Raw genomic sequence first — 15,570 nt, 5'->3', positions numbered from 1 at the left:
AATCCGTCCCGGAAGTGGCTGTAATCCCCACCCCCGGGCGGCTCGTGGATACCTAGCTAACTGAACATGTGTGCCCTAGGGAAGGCTGGCGCAAGGTCGCTGAACGCTGCAGCGCGAGCGGGTAAGTGTTCGCCCCGGCCGAGCCCTGGTTGCCGTGGAAACCGCGAGGGGCGCCCAACTCAGTCCCGGGAGTCAGGGACGCTTTGGCACGGATACAAGTTCAGCATCCCACAGAAAATGGCTATGAGGTCGAGGGCAAAGACTCGCGTGCCTGCGCCCTGTGTGCGAGCTGCGGCTGGGACACTTGCTTTCCCGGCTTCGGACGAGTTTAAGCGTTGGTGAAGCCACTTTGAAAGCTCTCAGAAAGCTGTGCACATATAAATACTAAGGTTTTTGATGTGTGTTTTTCGCAGTCATTCCCTGCCTTTGGAGAGGAAAATATTTCAGCTCCGGGAAAGACCCGGTAGAGAACAACCCGGTGACTCCGATGCTGCGGCATCTTGTGTACAAAATCAAGTCTACTGGCCCCATCACTGTGGCCGAGTATATGAAGGAGGTCTTGACCAACCCTGCCAAGGTATGGGTCGGGGAGCCCGAGGACCATGCCCGCTCTAGCAGGTTTGTGAGGTGCGAGTCTGGAGGGGAGCCTGAGCGTCTTCAGCCCAGGCTGCCAGGGTGCCTTCCAGGGGAAGAGCCACCCCCAGGACTGGAGACGGATAAATTAATGGCAGCTGATTCGGGGCTGGATCAAGTCAGCGGCAGGGCCAGTTTACAGGCGACCAATTCCAAAGCTGTTCAGGAGACAGTGTAACCAATTGGATTTATGAGATGAGGGAAGGGTGACAGTTCGACCTGGGCTGATGGGAGATGCTAGAGTCATTTCTCAGGGATAAGAGAATGGAGGAAGAGAGAGAGCAGTAGACGATTTAGGAGGGAGGGGAAGGATAGAGTTCAGTCCGATAAACGAATTTGAAGTTTAGCGACCCTGAGGTGGAAATAGGTGATTGGAAATAGGAATTTAGTGCCCGGAAAGTTGCCTATATTGGGATGGTTTCAGCAGGCATTGGAAGCATATTCTGGTTTTTCTTTTCGAGAAGGAAGGCCTGGGTCTTTGCTGCTCTGTGATTCAGTATTGCAGCTTTCCGGCCTGTTTTTCTTTGCTCCACAAAGCCACTCGTTGAAAGTCTGTAGTCCTTTTATTGTAGAATGTTTCACTGTTTGCTGAGTTGAATTGTGAGGTCTGTGGAATTCGGGGGTTGGAATGGCTTGTTGCTGGTTGTGGTGGAGCAGTCCACTCTCCAGAGGTTTAGGCAAGGCAGTTATTTTAATTACCTTCTAACTGAACTTTAGCTTTTCTCTGTGAACATACGCAATGACCAGTAGCATCAGCAATACCTGTGACTTGGGTTAGCATCAGTGGAATGACTGACATTGTCACCTCATGACAGAGTGATCATTCACAGTTATCTCAAAATACCATTGTGCTCATCTGTGCTTCAGAACTTGGTTACTTATTCGACCTTGGGCGCGATTTTGCTTTATAATGCTCATAAAGAAGCATATGTATTACTGTATCACCAATTTATTTTTCAATATTTGATAAGTATTTTTCAGTTGCTTTCCTTTGCAATCCTGAATGTTTTATGTTCTGTGCATTTGAACACATTCTCTAAAGGAGTTCACAGGCTGTACAATACTACCAAAGGGACTCAAAACACTTAAAAATGCCCATGAAGTACTTGCTTATGAAGGCAAAGAGAAAGGCTAGTGGGTAGATGTTGCACGGATCCTCACCTGAGGATATGTTTATTGATTGTAGAAAGAGAGGAAGGAGAGGAGAGAGAGACAGACAGACAGACATGGATTGCCTCCTATACATGCACCATCTGGGCATCAAACCGGCGACCTAGATATGTGCCCTGACCCATAACCTTTTGGTGTATGGGATGACACTTCAACCAACGGAGCCACCAGTCAAGGCAAAAGTAATTTTTAAATTTAATTAGGTTTCTAATGCCGAGAGGGAAAAGTTGGAGCTGTGAGAGAAAGGAAATCCGGTGATGAGAAAGGTATTGACTGGCTCATGAGAGCTGGGTGAGGAACTGTGACCAATCCAGAGCACAGGAGGGCTCGGGTTTGGATAAGAACAGAAGGGGCAGGCATTTCGTATTTGAGTCCCAAGGAAAGAGGAACAGGTGGAGGCCAAGTGGGGTCAGAAGTTGAGAGATTGTATTTAAACTGTGTGTGGGCAGGAACACAGGTCATCTTCCACGAGGAAGGTGGTAGAAGAAGGGGCATGAGGACCACAGGGAATTTTTTAACAATTCCCAACTGTTTCTTGAAGGTTAAGCATTATGATAAAACTTGGGATATGAAATTAAATAAGACATAGTCCTCTCCCGCAACTAACTATGCCTTCTGGTGAAGAATGGACATACAAATAAATAAGCTCACAAAAGGAAGCACTGGATTTAGTCTGAGGTTGGAAGTCTGGAGGAGGAAGAGAGGAATAGTGAACTTCATTCTATAAAAAATGCCATCAGAGAAGATGGCATTTCAGCAGGTTTCATAGATGCATATAAGATTGCCAGGAAGTAATAGAAAAGGAGAGGGGAAGGCATTTCAGTGGCATGGATGTGTGGACAACGAGGGCCGATCAAAAAAATAAAACCCAGGCACTGCTGAGCTATGACATTAATATGGAATATGCGTAAATCACAAGTATACGGCCTGATGAATTTCACAAAGTGAATACTCCATGGAACCCACATGCAGGTCAGAAAACAGCACAGCCAGCAGGCGTGGCTAATTTGAAACAAAAAGTATGAGAATTTGGGGTAGGAACCTGGTGGAAGCAGGGAGAGGGAAGGAGGGGGAAGGCAGAGATGGACACTGCATGGCTTCTGGCTTTCTAGTCAAGAAGTTGTTGGTTTTCCACCAGTTCTGCAAAATGACTCACTTTGTAAAATTTAGGCAAAGATATGATACTGTGTTTATCTTGCTTATTTAGAAGAGAGAACTTTCTTACTACAAAATTAATTATTTTGTTGTACACATTATGTAAGATTCTGGAGGGGTGTGTAAAAAGCCTTATTTGCAAATTAATTTATTTTCTCCATTTTCTCTTTTTACTCAGGGATATTATGTGCACCGTGACATGCTAGGAGAAAAAGGAGATTTTATTACTTCGCCTGAAATAAGTCAGATCTTTGGGGAGGTAATATCAATTTAAACTATAAAAGAAACTAGTATCACAAACATTGGAAAGCAGATTAAGGTGTCCTATTCAATAATAGTGTTTTACAGCTTTGCTTTTGTGATTCATCAAAAGTTTTAATTATTTAGTAGTTTATATATTGAGGTAATAGAAAGGGAACAGGAAAGAAAGTGGTAAGATGGACATCTGAAAAGTTTATACTTTGCTGTAGAAAAGAGTGTGTGGGTAGAACAGGGTGTGTAGAGGTTAGAGAGACAAAAGGAAAGAGACGGAGGTAAAGAGGTAAGAAGAGAAGGGAACCAGATGACAAGGGAGAGTGGGAGAAGGAGGCAAGGTGAGGAGAGGGGGAGAGTGTACCCCAGGAGGAATTGGGGGGGGTCAGAGTGAGCTCTAAAGCCCCCTCCCCAAACACGATTTAGCCAAAGTTACAGTAGACATCTTCCTGTAAGAAACTTCAGATTCTTTTTAAGAATTCTAGTTTATCTTCATATAATAACCTTTGATCAGTTTAGAAATAAGAAATAGTACCTAAGAGGAAGGAGAATCCAGATATTAAAAATACATTGCTGTGTCTAAGAGCCATGTAATTATTTTTTTGAAAGATTTGGCTTATTTTTTAGAACAAGGGGAAGGGAGGGAGAAAGAGAGAGGGAGAGAAACATCTATGTGTGAGAGGAACATCAGTTGGTTGCCTCTCACATGCCCCCCCCCAAATGGGGACCTTGCCTGCAGCCCAGGCACGGGACCTGACTGGGAGTCAAACTGGCGACCTTTCAGTTTGCAGGTCGACACCCAACCCTCTGAACTGTACCAGTCAGGGCAAGCCATGTCATTATTGAAATCCTATGAATGCGAAGAAATGGCCTAGTTATAGAATTATATTTCATATGTCTGTTAGCTTTCAAATACTAGTACCTTTCTGTAAGTGATATTGTCTGTGTCATGGGACCTTTCATAGTGGAGGGTGCCTTTTAACTATTTGCTCTAGTTATTGAAGCTTCCTAACTAGCATGTGTCATAACACAGTCCCAGTGAAGTTTCCTTTATTAAATTCATATGGTTGTTTGTAAACATTTTGCTTTCTGACATAAAGTATGCATTTTCATGGAGTTTTATATTGTGCTATGCTTCTATACTTAATAATACTTCAGTGTGTTTTTTCCTTGTCACAGCTGCTAGGCATATGGTTTGTTAGTGAGTGGATGGCCAATGGAAAAAGTGCAGCTTTCCAGCTGGTAGAACTGGGCCCAGGTCGGGGTACCCTCGCAGAGGATGTTCTGAGGGTAGGTAATAAACGAGTGTCTTCAGGTCTCCCGTATGTGTCTTGTGAGTTTGCAGACTGTTGATTTGCTTCACTTTCGGTCCCACCACCTTATTCTCGTATTTCTCAGCTAAAATACAATGTCAGAGTAATAGAGTGATTGATTAGTTATTGTTTGTAAGATTAAAATTCGGTGGTGGGAGAAAATATGAAAGCTAAAACTATAAAATATCTGGAAGACATTATGGGAGATACTTGTTTTCTGAGTAGGGAGAGTTTTTAAATTATACATAAAACAGAAGTCATAAAAGAAAATATAGTTATAATGTCTACTATATTAAAATTAAGAACTTTGTGTTCTTTAAAGAAACTAGGAACTCTTTGGTCTTCAAAGACACCATAAAGAGAGTGGTGGGACAAACCATAAGTTAGAGAAGTTATCTGCAATACATGTAACCAACAAAGAACTAGTAGTCCTTTAAGTCAGTAAGTCGACAAAGAACTCACTAGAAAAACGAGGCCAAATGTGTGAACAAGCCTATTATGAAACAGAAAGTCCAGATGGCCAATAAAAACAAAAAATTGCTCAGACTCATTGGGCATCAGGGAAATGAAGGGTAAAATCAGTGAGATACTGCAACACTCCTGAAATTAGAAAGTCTAACACCACCAAGTGCTGGCGAGGATGGGGAACATTCGTTAATCGCAATTCTAAATTCTGTCATTAGGAAACCAAGTTGTGTCCTGTTCCTTTTTTATACAGACTATGTTTAATAACTCTGGAAGGCTATGATTCCCAGGGGCTGCCAGAGAGTGGTTTGTGTAAGGAGCACATTTCTCTGGAACCAACTGTAACTTGTACTGTGATGAGCAAATTGTTGAGGCCAGTGGTTAGAAAATGTAAAATCTGCTCAACACATATTTTGCCATTTTTTTTCTTCTTTTTGTTTTAGGTGTTTAGCCAGCTTGGATCTGTGCTGAAAAACTGTGAGATTTCGATGCATCTAGTAGAGGTGAGCCAAAAATTAAGTGAGATTCAAGCATTAACTCTGACCGAAGAGAAGGTTCCCTTAGAGCGAAGTGCTGGATCCCCAGTATATATGAAAGGTGTTACTAAGTCTGGGATTCCAATTTCCTGGTACCGACATCTGCAGGATGTTCCAAAAGGTAATGATTTTACGTTGATTAATGAGAGAATTTTGGTCACAGCCCCTCACAGTAGTGATAGGTAACCACAACCTTGTAGAGCAATGTACGGACTGTCCCAATTGAACAATGGTTCGATTTATAATTTTTCAGTGTTGTGATGGTGCAAAGGTGATATGCATTCAGTAGAAACTGCATTTCGGGTTTTGAATTTTGATCTTTTCTGAGGCTGCTGGTAAGCAGTACAATGCTCTTATACAGGGCAAGAGCAGTGAAATGAGTTTGCCCAGTTGTATGCTAATGCAAGGGTTCTGAGCGTGGTTCAGAAGGCTGGGCTGAGCCGTGATGTTTGGTGGGTTAAGGGTACCAAATGCATTTTTGACTTAATGAGGTTTATGAGGAGGTAACCCCAACAGAAGGTGAGAAATACCTGAAATAGATTGAGTTAGTACAGCCAGGTCCCTTACAAGAATAGTGAACTTCATTCTATAAAAAATCCACTGCAGCCCATACTGGTGTGGCTCAGTGGGTTGGGAGTTATCCCGAAAAGCTATGGGCACAAGTTCAGGGCACAAGCCTGGATTGTGGGCCAGGTCCCCAGTTGGGGACGTGTGAGCGGCGCTGATCTCTGTTTCTTTCCTTCCCTCCCTCCCTCCCTCCCTCCCTTCCTTCCTTTCTCTATAAAAATAAAAAATAATTAGGAAAACTACAACATTGTATTAGAAAATAAAATTGCCTAACATTAAGGAACAGTGAATTTCATGTAGTTTTGCAAAACCAAAACCAAACAAAATCTCTTTGTACTTTTGTACTTTTTAGTTTTGCCCTACCCCTGAGATAGTACTGCTGCCAAAGCAGCCCCCGGCAGCAGGAGCTGGAGGAAGCAGTGTTAGGTGGGTCTAGTTTCATTGTCTCATGTTGAATATCCGTGCCTGTGCTCTTCAGGAATCTCACACGCCGCACTCCAGCTCAAACCCAAAGTGGTCTGATTTGGGCAAGACACCTGAGCCGTTCCTGGCCTCGGGTAATTTTAGGAAATTCAAGTCTTCTTTCAGCTACCAAGTTTGAGTTCTGATTTCTTTCAGGCCTAGTAATTAATAAGAAATTAAACTGATAGTTGAGATATTTGGCTCTGTGATCCTGGGGTGTGGACCGTGAGAACAGTAGTAATCGGCCCTCCGTATTTTCCGCGGAGTAGCTCTGCTGTAAAGAGCGTGGTGGTTCCGTGGTAGAGATGGTTATGGGAGCATCGCGGGTTCCAGTACAAAGAACCGGGCATTGTTTTTGTTAATGTTCAAAAGAACCAATTCATTATCTTCAAAATGCTTAACCATTAATTTTCTCTTCCACTTTTAAATAGGATACAGCTTTTATCTCGCACATGAATTTTTTGATGTTCTTCCTATCCATAAGTTTCAGGTATGATGGGAAAAAAGTCATGTTTATAATTGACCAACAAACGGGCTCGTGTTGTGAGAATGAGTATTTTTGCTATTTAATTAGTATATAAACCTTACTGGTTGAAGTTAACTGTATTTGGAATGCCTCATGAATATAAATAATTGAAAAGCAATAATGAAAGATGAAGTGGAATTCTTAATTCTCATAGGATAATTAAGAATTCTTAATTCTCCTAAGATAAAGATGCACGAGAATGTAAGATGGTAAATGGCTTTAGTACAATAAAGATCTCTGTTTAGCAAATATTTTTAAATTCCAAAGATTAAAATTTGTCTTTATTCCTTCTATGAGATTTAAGATTTGGTGGTAATGTATGTGCACTTAGATAACTTCTAAGGCTAAGAGAATGTATTACTGTGTAATAACTTCTTAGCAACAGCTTCTGATTAGTCTTCCTAAGTCTGTTTCCCATTTGGAGGTGTGCTGCTCATTTTGTCTTCCCCAGCTCTGCCTCTTATCTCAGCTACGTTAACAGTTTGTACCTAACAGCCTATTTGTATGGTTTAGAAGTGAAGCCTTGAAATAATTTTAAGTGGTAAAGTGCTGTGTTACTTACCTATCTTACATATGGTAAGAGGAGAAAACTGATAGTATTTTTTGCTCAAGACAGTTTTGAGAACTTGCAAAAATTGGTTTTTGTGTTACTTTGTGTTTAGAAAACCCCACAAGGATGGCGAGAAGTATTGATTGATATCGACCCACAAAGTTCTGATAAACTGAGGTTTGTTTTGGCGCCTTGTGCCACCCCAGCAGAGGCCTTCATACAAGTAAGAATACGTATCTTCTTCTTACTTTACCAGTCAAGTCTTATTTTCTGAGTCCCTTTTGTAGAGCTTCATTACACAGGGGTAAGGAGTTGCTCACAACGTGTGAGATGGTTTTTCTTAATAATGAAAAGTACAGAGGATCGAGAGTCAGAAGAGTCATTTCTTAGCCATGTGACTTTATATGTAGTAAGAGAGAAGCGTGTACTCAAGTCCCTTCTCCGTTTACCTGTCAAAGTTGTCTCTTTATGGGAAGGGTTTGATGTCCGTGAAAACAGTGTAGTGCAGTGTATGGTAAAGTAACAAGAAGTGTTTCTTAAGTCCTTTGTATGTTTTACTCTATTTTCTCACTTCATTCTCAAAACAATTCCATTACTGGGTAGAGTGTGCCTTTTTTCTCTGTTTCCTCCCAGATCCAAATTTGATTCTAGACTGCCCGAATAGTATTTTATGACTCTTGGCTCCCAGGAATAAATCACAAAGAGCCCATCATGGGGTTATGCCTAAAGGTTAAAAAAAAATCCTGTCCTTCTCAGGAGTATTTGGGCTCCAGACTATGTTTCATTCCTTTCTTTTCCAGTTCAGAAAAAAATGTCTACTTTTTAGAGCATAACTAAGAACTTGTAATCCAGAAGTTACCAGTTTTAAAGATTTTATTTTTACTTATTTTTAGAGAAAGGGGAAGGAAGGAAGAAAGGGAGAGCAACATTCACGTGCAAGAGAAACACTGGCTAGTTTGCCTCTTGCATGTCCCCAACTGGGAACCAGTCCTGCAACACAGGCATGTGTGTGCCTTGACTGGGAATTGAACCAGCAATGTTTAAGTTTGAAGGCTGGGAGACTTCCGTCAAGATGGAGGCATAGGTGGAAACACTGTGCCTTCTCGCACAGCCAAGTTTGAATACAACAAAGGTTTGAGGAACAAAGACACAGCCAAAGCACAGAAAATTGAATTATACGGAAGTGCCACAACTACGAACCGTTCAACAGGGACGGTAACAGAGGCGAAGCCAGCAGCAGAGCAGGGTCAGGCAGGACAGATCCCCAGACCTAGGCGCGCAGGCAGCCCAGAACCAGTTGGGGTGTGGGGCAGACTGACTGCGGTCGCACATTCGCGCACAGTGAGACGGACCACGCAGGCCCCAGGGGGCGAACCCAGTGGTGGAGGGCTGACGGCGGTGGCACACTTGTGTGCAGTGGAACGAAACGCGTGGGCCTGGTGATGGTGGTGGCTGCGGTGCCGGTGGGGGCCACGGAGGCAGGCGGCAGACGGAACACAATTGTTCCTCTTTGACCCCACCCCCACATACAACGTCACAACCCAGCAACTGAGTTGCCCTGCTCTAGTGAACACCTTAGAGCTCTGATCCTGCTACAGAACAGGCACGAACAGCCCAAAAGATGGAGCAAGAAGAACTCAAAGTCCCAGAGCCAATAACTCTCAGCGACCAAGAAATTGCCAGCCTCTCAGAAGCACAATTCAAGACACTGTTTATCAGGATGCTCACAGAACTGGTTGATTATAGTCACAAATTAGAAGAACATATGAAGGCTAAACTAATTGAAATGAAGGGAGATGTCCAGGAAACCAATAGCGATGGAAAGGAAACTGGGACTCAAATCAATGGAATGGACCAGAAGGAAGAACAAAACATCCCACCAGAAAGGAATGAAGAAATGAGAATTCAAAAAAATGAGGAGAGGCTTAGGAACCTCCAGGACATCTTTAAACGTTCCAACATCCGGATTATAGGGGTACCAGAAGGGGGAAAGAAACAGCCACGAGTGGAACACTTATTTGAACAAATAATAAAGGAGAACTTCCCCAGTCTGGCAAAGGAAATAGACTTCCAGGAAATCCAGGAAGCTCAGAGAGTGCCAAAGAAGTTGGACCCAAGAAGGAACACACCAAGGCACATCATAATTACATTAGCCAAGACTAAAATGAAGGAGAGAATCCTAGAAGCAGCAAGGGATAAGGGGACAGTCACCTACAAAGGAGTACCCATCAGACTGTCAGCGGATTTCTCAAAAGAGACCTTACAGGCAAGAAGGGGCTGGAAAGAAGTATTCCAAGTCATGAAATCCAAAGACCTACAGCCAAGATTGCTTTATCCAGCAAAACTTTCATTTAGAATGGAAGGACAGATAAAGTGCTTCTCAGATAAGGTCAAGTTCAAGGAGTTCATCATCACCAAGCCCTTATATGAAATGCTAAAGGGACTTATATAAGAAAAAGAAGATGAAAAATATGAACAGTGAAAGGACAGCAAACACACAGCTATTAACAACCACACCTAAAACAAAAGCAAACCAAGAGGACAGCTAGATCAGGAGTGGAACCATAGAAATGAAGAACGCATGGAGGGTTAGAAACAGGGGGGTGGGAGGAGGAGAAGTGGGGAGAAGGAACAGAAAATTGCATAGACGGTAGGTAGAAAATAGATAGGGGGAAGGTGAGAATAGGGGAAATACAGAATCTAAAGACCTTGAGACACGTGGTTATAAACTAAGGGTGGGAGAATGGTGGGGGAGGGAAGGGGGGGAATAGAACAACTGTAATGGTATAATCAATAAAATATATTTTTAAAAAAACGTTTGAAGGCTGGCACTCAGGCCACTGAGACACACTAGCCAGGGCCAGAAGTTACCAGTTTCAAAAACACAGGATCTTTGAAAAATGAATCTATGTATTAAGTTGTCTTTGTAAAACATAACCCTAAGCACTTGTGTACATTCCTATTTTTTTCATATTCTGGCTACTTAATTTTACCTGAGTGAGAAACAAGTTCATAAAGCTACCAAGAGCTAAGCCCCAGATCTTGGGACTTGTAATTCTTTTTAGTTCTTGACTTGAGTAGTATCATTTATGAGAGAGGGAGTGATGATTTTTCCTCATGTGAACAGGGCAAATGGTAATAGAATCCGTCATCTTGAAGAGCAGGCTAAGATAGGTCAGCATGGTACACTGGGATGTGTCAGTTGTGCCCAGAGGTTAATTAAACCACGTTGACTTAATTTATCCTCACCTGAGGGTATTTTATTACTGATTTTGGAGAGAGAGGAAGGCAGGAAGAGAAACATTGATGTGAGAGAGGAACACTGACCGGTTGCCTTCATACACACCCTGACTGAGGATTGAACCTGCAACCTAGGTATGTGCCCTGGCCTGGGACCGGAACCAGAACATTTTTAGTCAATGCTCCAACCAACTGAGCCACTGGGCCAGGGTGAAACACAATAATTTATTTAATAGCACCTGGGGAAAGCAAAACAAAAAGAAAAACCTAGAGAAAAAAGGTAGCACTGGGGCTGAGTGGTTTATTCTTTTATTTAATCTTCACAGACCTAGTACACATGTGATGAGGAAGGGGACCCCAAGAGGTTAAGTAACCTGTCCCAGGTTAAGCAATGGGAAGAGCTGAGACCAGAAACTGACTGTGTCTGACTTTGTGCCCGTTAGAACTGTGCCATTATAGGCAGAGACATCAGGGCAGGGCAGTACTTCATTTTTGGTGGGGTGTTAGGAGAGGGCAGGAGTCAGTGTACATTTTACTTACGAAGAAAAAAATTTTCCATTATCCTAGGAGCTAGTGAAATTTCATATATACTAGTCAAGTTGGCACATATTAATATTGCCATTTCACTTTTTAAGCAGATAGGCACTTATTGAGGATACTTAATTAATACCTGAACATCTTGGGAAATAAAGGCCTCAGGCACATTGGTATTAGTTCGTAAGCTGATGTTTCTAGATACAGAGCGTATCATCTGTTGATGCCTTTAGCTCCAACAGAAGGCATCACGATATACTTATTAATATGGTCTGTTTTTTTAAATCGTATTTACATCATCAGTTCATTCAGTGCAGTGTTTTGAGTACCTATTATGTGGCAGGCACTGGAGTGACAAATGTACTTGGTCACATGCACTTTTTTAAAAAGGATTAATGTTGAAATGCCTTTGTAAGCTTAGTGCATGGCATCAGAAACCAAGGAGCTTTATATAATAAAGAGGATGTCATGGGAAAAATTGAGTGTAGAGAATGTGATTCCTATTGAGAACAAATTTATTTTTATTGTAGCTCAGAAATGCTCCCTGTAGGAAAACTGGAAAAACCCCAAGGAAACACTTGAGTGATGTATTTTCTTTCAACTTTTCCTTACTAGCGTGATGAAGCAAGGGATCACGTGGAAGTGTGTCCTGATGCTGGTGTTATCATTCAGGAGCTATCTCAGCGCATTTCGCTGATGGGAGGTGCTGCACTGATTGCTGATTACGGCCACGATGGGACTAAGACAGACACCTTCAGAGTACGTATAATTCCATAGTGTGACTTCTCCAAAGTTGGTGGGTATGATTCATTTAGGTATCAGTTGTTAGGGTTGAGGCCCATTCAAGATCATTATTTTTGCTTTCTGCAGTGTGTAGCACTGTTGTATTACATTATTTCATAATTAATATTAATTTGTTATAATTACTCTTAACTCTAGATCTTATTCCTAAGCCTAAATCCACTGTCCAACTTTCCTTTGAACAGGGTCTGAATCGTCTACATTCTTCCTTAAGTTGCAGAACCTGGGTCTGCATAGATCCTAATAAACATCTAATTCATACAAATGGAAAGATTTTCCTCAAGTTTTCTACCCTTTCATTTAAAAAAAATGTTGGTACTTCTTTGGAGATTTGATGTAGCTGCTATAATCAGACTTTTTCTACCAGACTTTCAACATCTTTTTTCTTCTCCAGATGTTTTTATTCTTCCTAAACATCCATCCTTAAGTTCTTTGAATATGGTAAATTCTGTTGAATATATTTTAACTGAAATACATTTAATTAGATGTTATTAGTCATTTTCTACATTTGTGGTTCTGTTTTTATCATACCTAAGAAAAACCTGGATATGTGTTTAAAATGCCGATTTCCTAGCTTTACCTTCAGGGTTCTGATTCAGTAGGTCTGGGTACAGTCAAGGAACATACAGGGTCTGTCCAGAAAGCATCCAGCCATGTATTATAAAAGAGAGATATTTCTTGAAGATACAAGAAACATTGTACATAGGACAATGACGCTCAGTCCCCTTCAAAGTAGGCACCTTGAGACCTCACACACAGTTCTCCCAGTCACCACCAGCTACTCCAGCTATTGTATTTCCCTGAAGCTCATCCGCGGTCTGAAATCTCTTCCCTTTCAAAGGTGATTTTAGTTTTGGGAAAAGCCAGAAGTCACAGGGTGCCAAATCTGGGCTGTAGGGGGGCTGAGTCACATGGGTGATTTGATGTTTTCACCAAAAACCTCTGCACAAGACGAGATGCATGAGTGGGCACGTTGTGATGAAGCTGCCAATCACCAGTTGCCCATCGCTGCAGCATTTTGAATCATCCAAATAATTTCTGTGGAGGAACGTTCAAGCTTCACACAAAATTTGGTGCAGACTCCTTGCTCTATTCACTCATTTTGAATGTGATGGCCACACAGTACATGTGCTCACTCAGTGGCATCCCCTACCCTCACTGACTAGGAGTGTGAAGTCATCATTGTTCACTCATGCGCATTGCAGTCCAGTCTCCTTGGCTGCCAGGTTACATCCATGTCCGGCAAACTGTTCTCATTTTATTAACAGTGGTTGACTTTTTCTGGACAGACCTCATATTCTTAGGTGATTCTGATGGGTTGATGGTAAGACTTTGTAAAACACCACCTGAGAATTAATGAGGTCTCCTCTATCCACGGGCATTAATAAAAATGTTAAATAAGTGCTAAGGGTAGCAGCATCTTCAGGGCTCCAACACTGTCCTTTATATTGGGTTTTCCCTACAGCATCTCATTTGAGGAAATGGGTGCTACTGCAGTAAGAGTTTGTACCATTGACTTTGGCCAGTGGTGTCAAACTTTCACCAGGGGCACATCAGCCTCACGGTTGCCTTCAAAGGACCAAATGTAATGTTAGGACCGTATAAATGTAATACTCCTTAACTAGGGGCAAGGAGCTCAGTGCTGCTGCTGGGTAGAAACAAGGTGCTGTGTGGGTAGATAAAAACAAGGTGGAGGGCGGGATTCGGTCCTTGTGTTCACCACCTGTGCCTTAGGCCATATATTCCTTAACAGTTCTTATATAAAATGTGTTAAAATGATTAGTATTTCTTTAACTTTGATAATAGCATAAAAGGGCAAAAACTTATCACTTTATTTAAAAATTATGTTCAAGGGGTTTTGTGGCCACAAGCTTCACGATGTCCTAATTGCCCCAGGAACAGCAGACCTAACAGCCGATGTGGACTTCAGTTACCTGCGCAGAGCGGTACAGGGAAGAGCAGCTTCTCTGGGCCCAGTAACACAACAAATGTTCTTAAAAAATATGGGCATTGATGTCCGGCTAAAGGTACGATTTATTTCTCCATCATTAAATACTTTAATTTCACAGTATTTGCAGCAGATATTTTAAATAAGTTTACCCGGCCTTAATGTTCTTGCAGTTAATCAGATCCCTGGAGTTCCAGCCTTTTCAGTAGTGTAGGATTTAGTTCCACCAGATGGCCTGCAGACTCATGCATCTCCGTAAGACGTAGATGTTCAAATAGTGTTCGTGTTCATTAAGAAAACTTGACCACAGTTAGATGTATGAATTTTACAACTGTCCCGAGGACATCTGAACCCTTCAGTATGTTCAGACCTTCTGGGAATACTGGTTAAGCGTACAAGTTCACAGGGTCGTGTCACAGCAACCTATGTTTTTAATAAGGACCCGTGATTTCCAGGCAGTTGGTTAGAAACCACAGTTCAAAAAGCACTGCTTTATTGAACAGCTGATTCGTATTGCTGCATCTAACTAGAAATCTTTTCTTCTGTTGTTTTTACTAAGAATTTTTTTTTTCTTCTCAGGTTCTTTTAGACAAATCAACTGAGCCATCTTTGAAGCAGCAATTACTTCAGGGGTATGATATGTTAATGAATCCCAAGAAGATGGGAGAAAGATTTAACTTTTTTGCCTTGCTGCCTCATCAGAGACTTTGTGGTAGAAGCCAACAGATAAGTGCACATCAGTCAAAACCTTCTCCATCACCTGTAGCTGGGTTTAGTGAACTTGCTTGGCGGTGATATTTCAAGTTTGGACTTTTTGTCCCCAAGTCTAAGAAACCAAAATAAAGGGAATTAATTTCATGTATCACAGGTAAAATAAGTATTATGCTATCCTTTTATGCTATCTCCTCATGGTCAATAAAAATGGCCCACTTTATATACAGTGCAACTGAACATTGATTTTTTAAAGTTGTTTAACTGTGGGAATAATTGTGTGTTCTTAGAAACTGAATTTCCTTTATTAAGAAAAGCTAGTTGCTGTATTTTTATTTTAAAAAGTAAACATGAACACTAATTGGCTCAATATAAACTGGAAACAATCTAAATGATCACTTATAGGGAACTGATTAAATAGAACTGTCCATGTATTATTTAAAAAAATGATGTAGTGTGTTCTGACATGGAACAATCTCTAAAATTTATTAAGTGAAAAGAGTAGGTGCAAAATGTTTTAGAGATTTAATGATTCCATTTTTGCTGAAAAAAAGCTACATTTAAAGAAATGCTTGTAACTCCATAGAAATGAGTATTTTAGTGAAGCCTGGTTGTTTTCGGATCTGTGATAATTACTTGTATATATGAAGGAAGGGATCCCCGATAATCATTATTAAATTTCCCAATCTGGAAGTGAGTTTTAGGGG

The 15,570-nt window shown here is 41.5% G+C and overlaps 2 protein-coding genes across 2 annotated transcripts in view; one reads left to right on the top strand and one right to left on the bottom strand.

The window, feature by feature from the left end:
* The first annotated feature begins 31 nt into the window (after positions 1-31).
* NDUFAF7 (NADH:ubiquinone oxidoreductase complex assembly factor 7) lies at positions 32-14,971 on the top strand. The gene is made up of 10 exons (XM_037066551.1): positions 32-121; positions 414-577; positions 3,137-3,217; positions 4,390-4,500; positions 5,432-5,645; positions 6,985-7,043; positions 7,742-7,852; positions 12,019-12,162; positions 14,058-14,231; positions 14,732-14,971. The coding sequence occupies exons 1-10, from the start codon at positions 67-69 to the stop codon at positions 14,945-14,947; spliced, it is 1,329 nt and encodes a 442-aa protein (XP_036922446.1). The 5' UTR covers positions 32-66; the 3' UTR covers positions 14,948-14,971.
* PRKD3 (protein kinase D3) overlaps positions 14,847-15,570 on the bottom strand; it is a 58,336-nt gene continuing 57,612 nt past the window's right edge. The window contains exon 19 of the mRNA XM_037066549.1: positions 14,847-14,978. The gene's annotated coding sequence lies outside the window, so the exon portion shown is untranslated. The remainder of the gene's footprint in view (positions 14,979-15,570) is intronic.

This window comes from Sturnira hondurensis, unplaced genomic scaffold, assembly GCF_014824575.4.
Source record: "Sturnira hondurensis isolate 20B ecotype Veracruz unplaced genomic scaffold, ASM1482457v3 Scaffold0016663, whole genome shotgun sequence".
Taxonomy (NCBI): Eukaryota; Metazoa; Chordata; class Mammalia; order Chiroptera; family Phyllostomidae; genus Sturnira; species Sturnira hondurensis.
Note: the sequence above shows the minus strand (reverse complement) of the source record. Positions and strands in the feature narration are given on the sequence as shown.

Bases quoted from the DNA above. Each gene is read 5' to 3' on its own strand.
- NDUFAF7 (XM_037066551.1), top strand. From the start codon at position 67: ATGTGTGCCCTAGGGAAGGCTGGCGCAAGGTCGCTGAACGCTGCAGCG. The intron at 5,646-6,984 runs GTAATGATTTTA...ACTTTTAAATAG, and splicing joins TCTGCAGGATGTTCCAAAAG to GATACAGCTTTTATCTCGCA. The intron at 7,853-12,018 runs GTAAGAATACGT...TTTCCTTACTAG, and splicing joins CAGCAGAGGCCTTCATACAA to CGTGATGAAGCAAGGGATCA.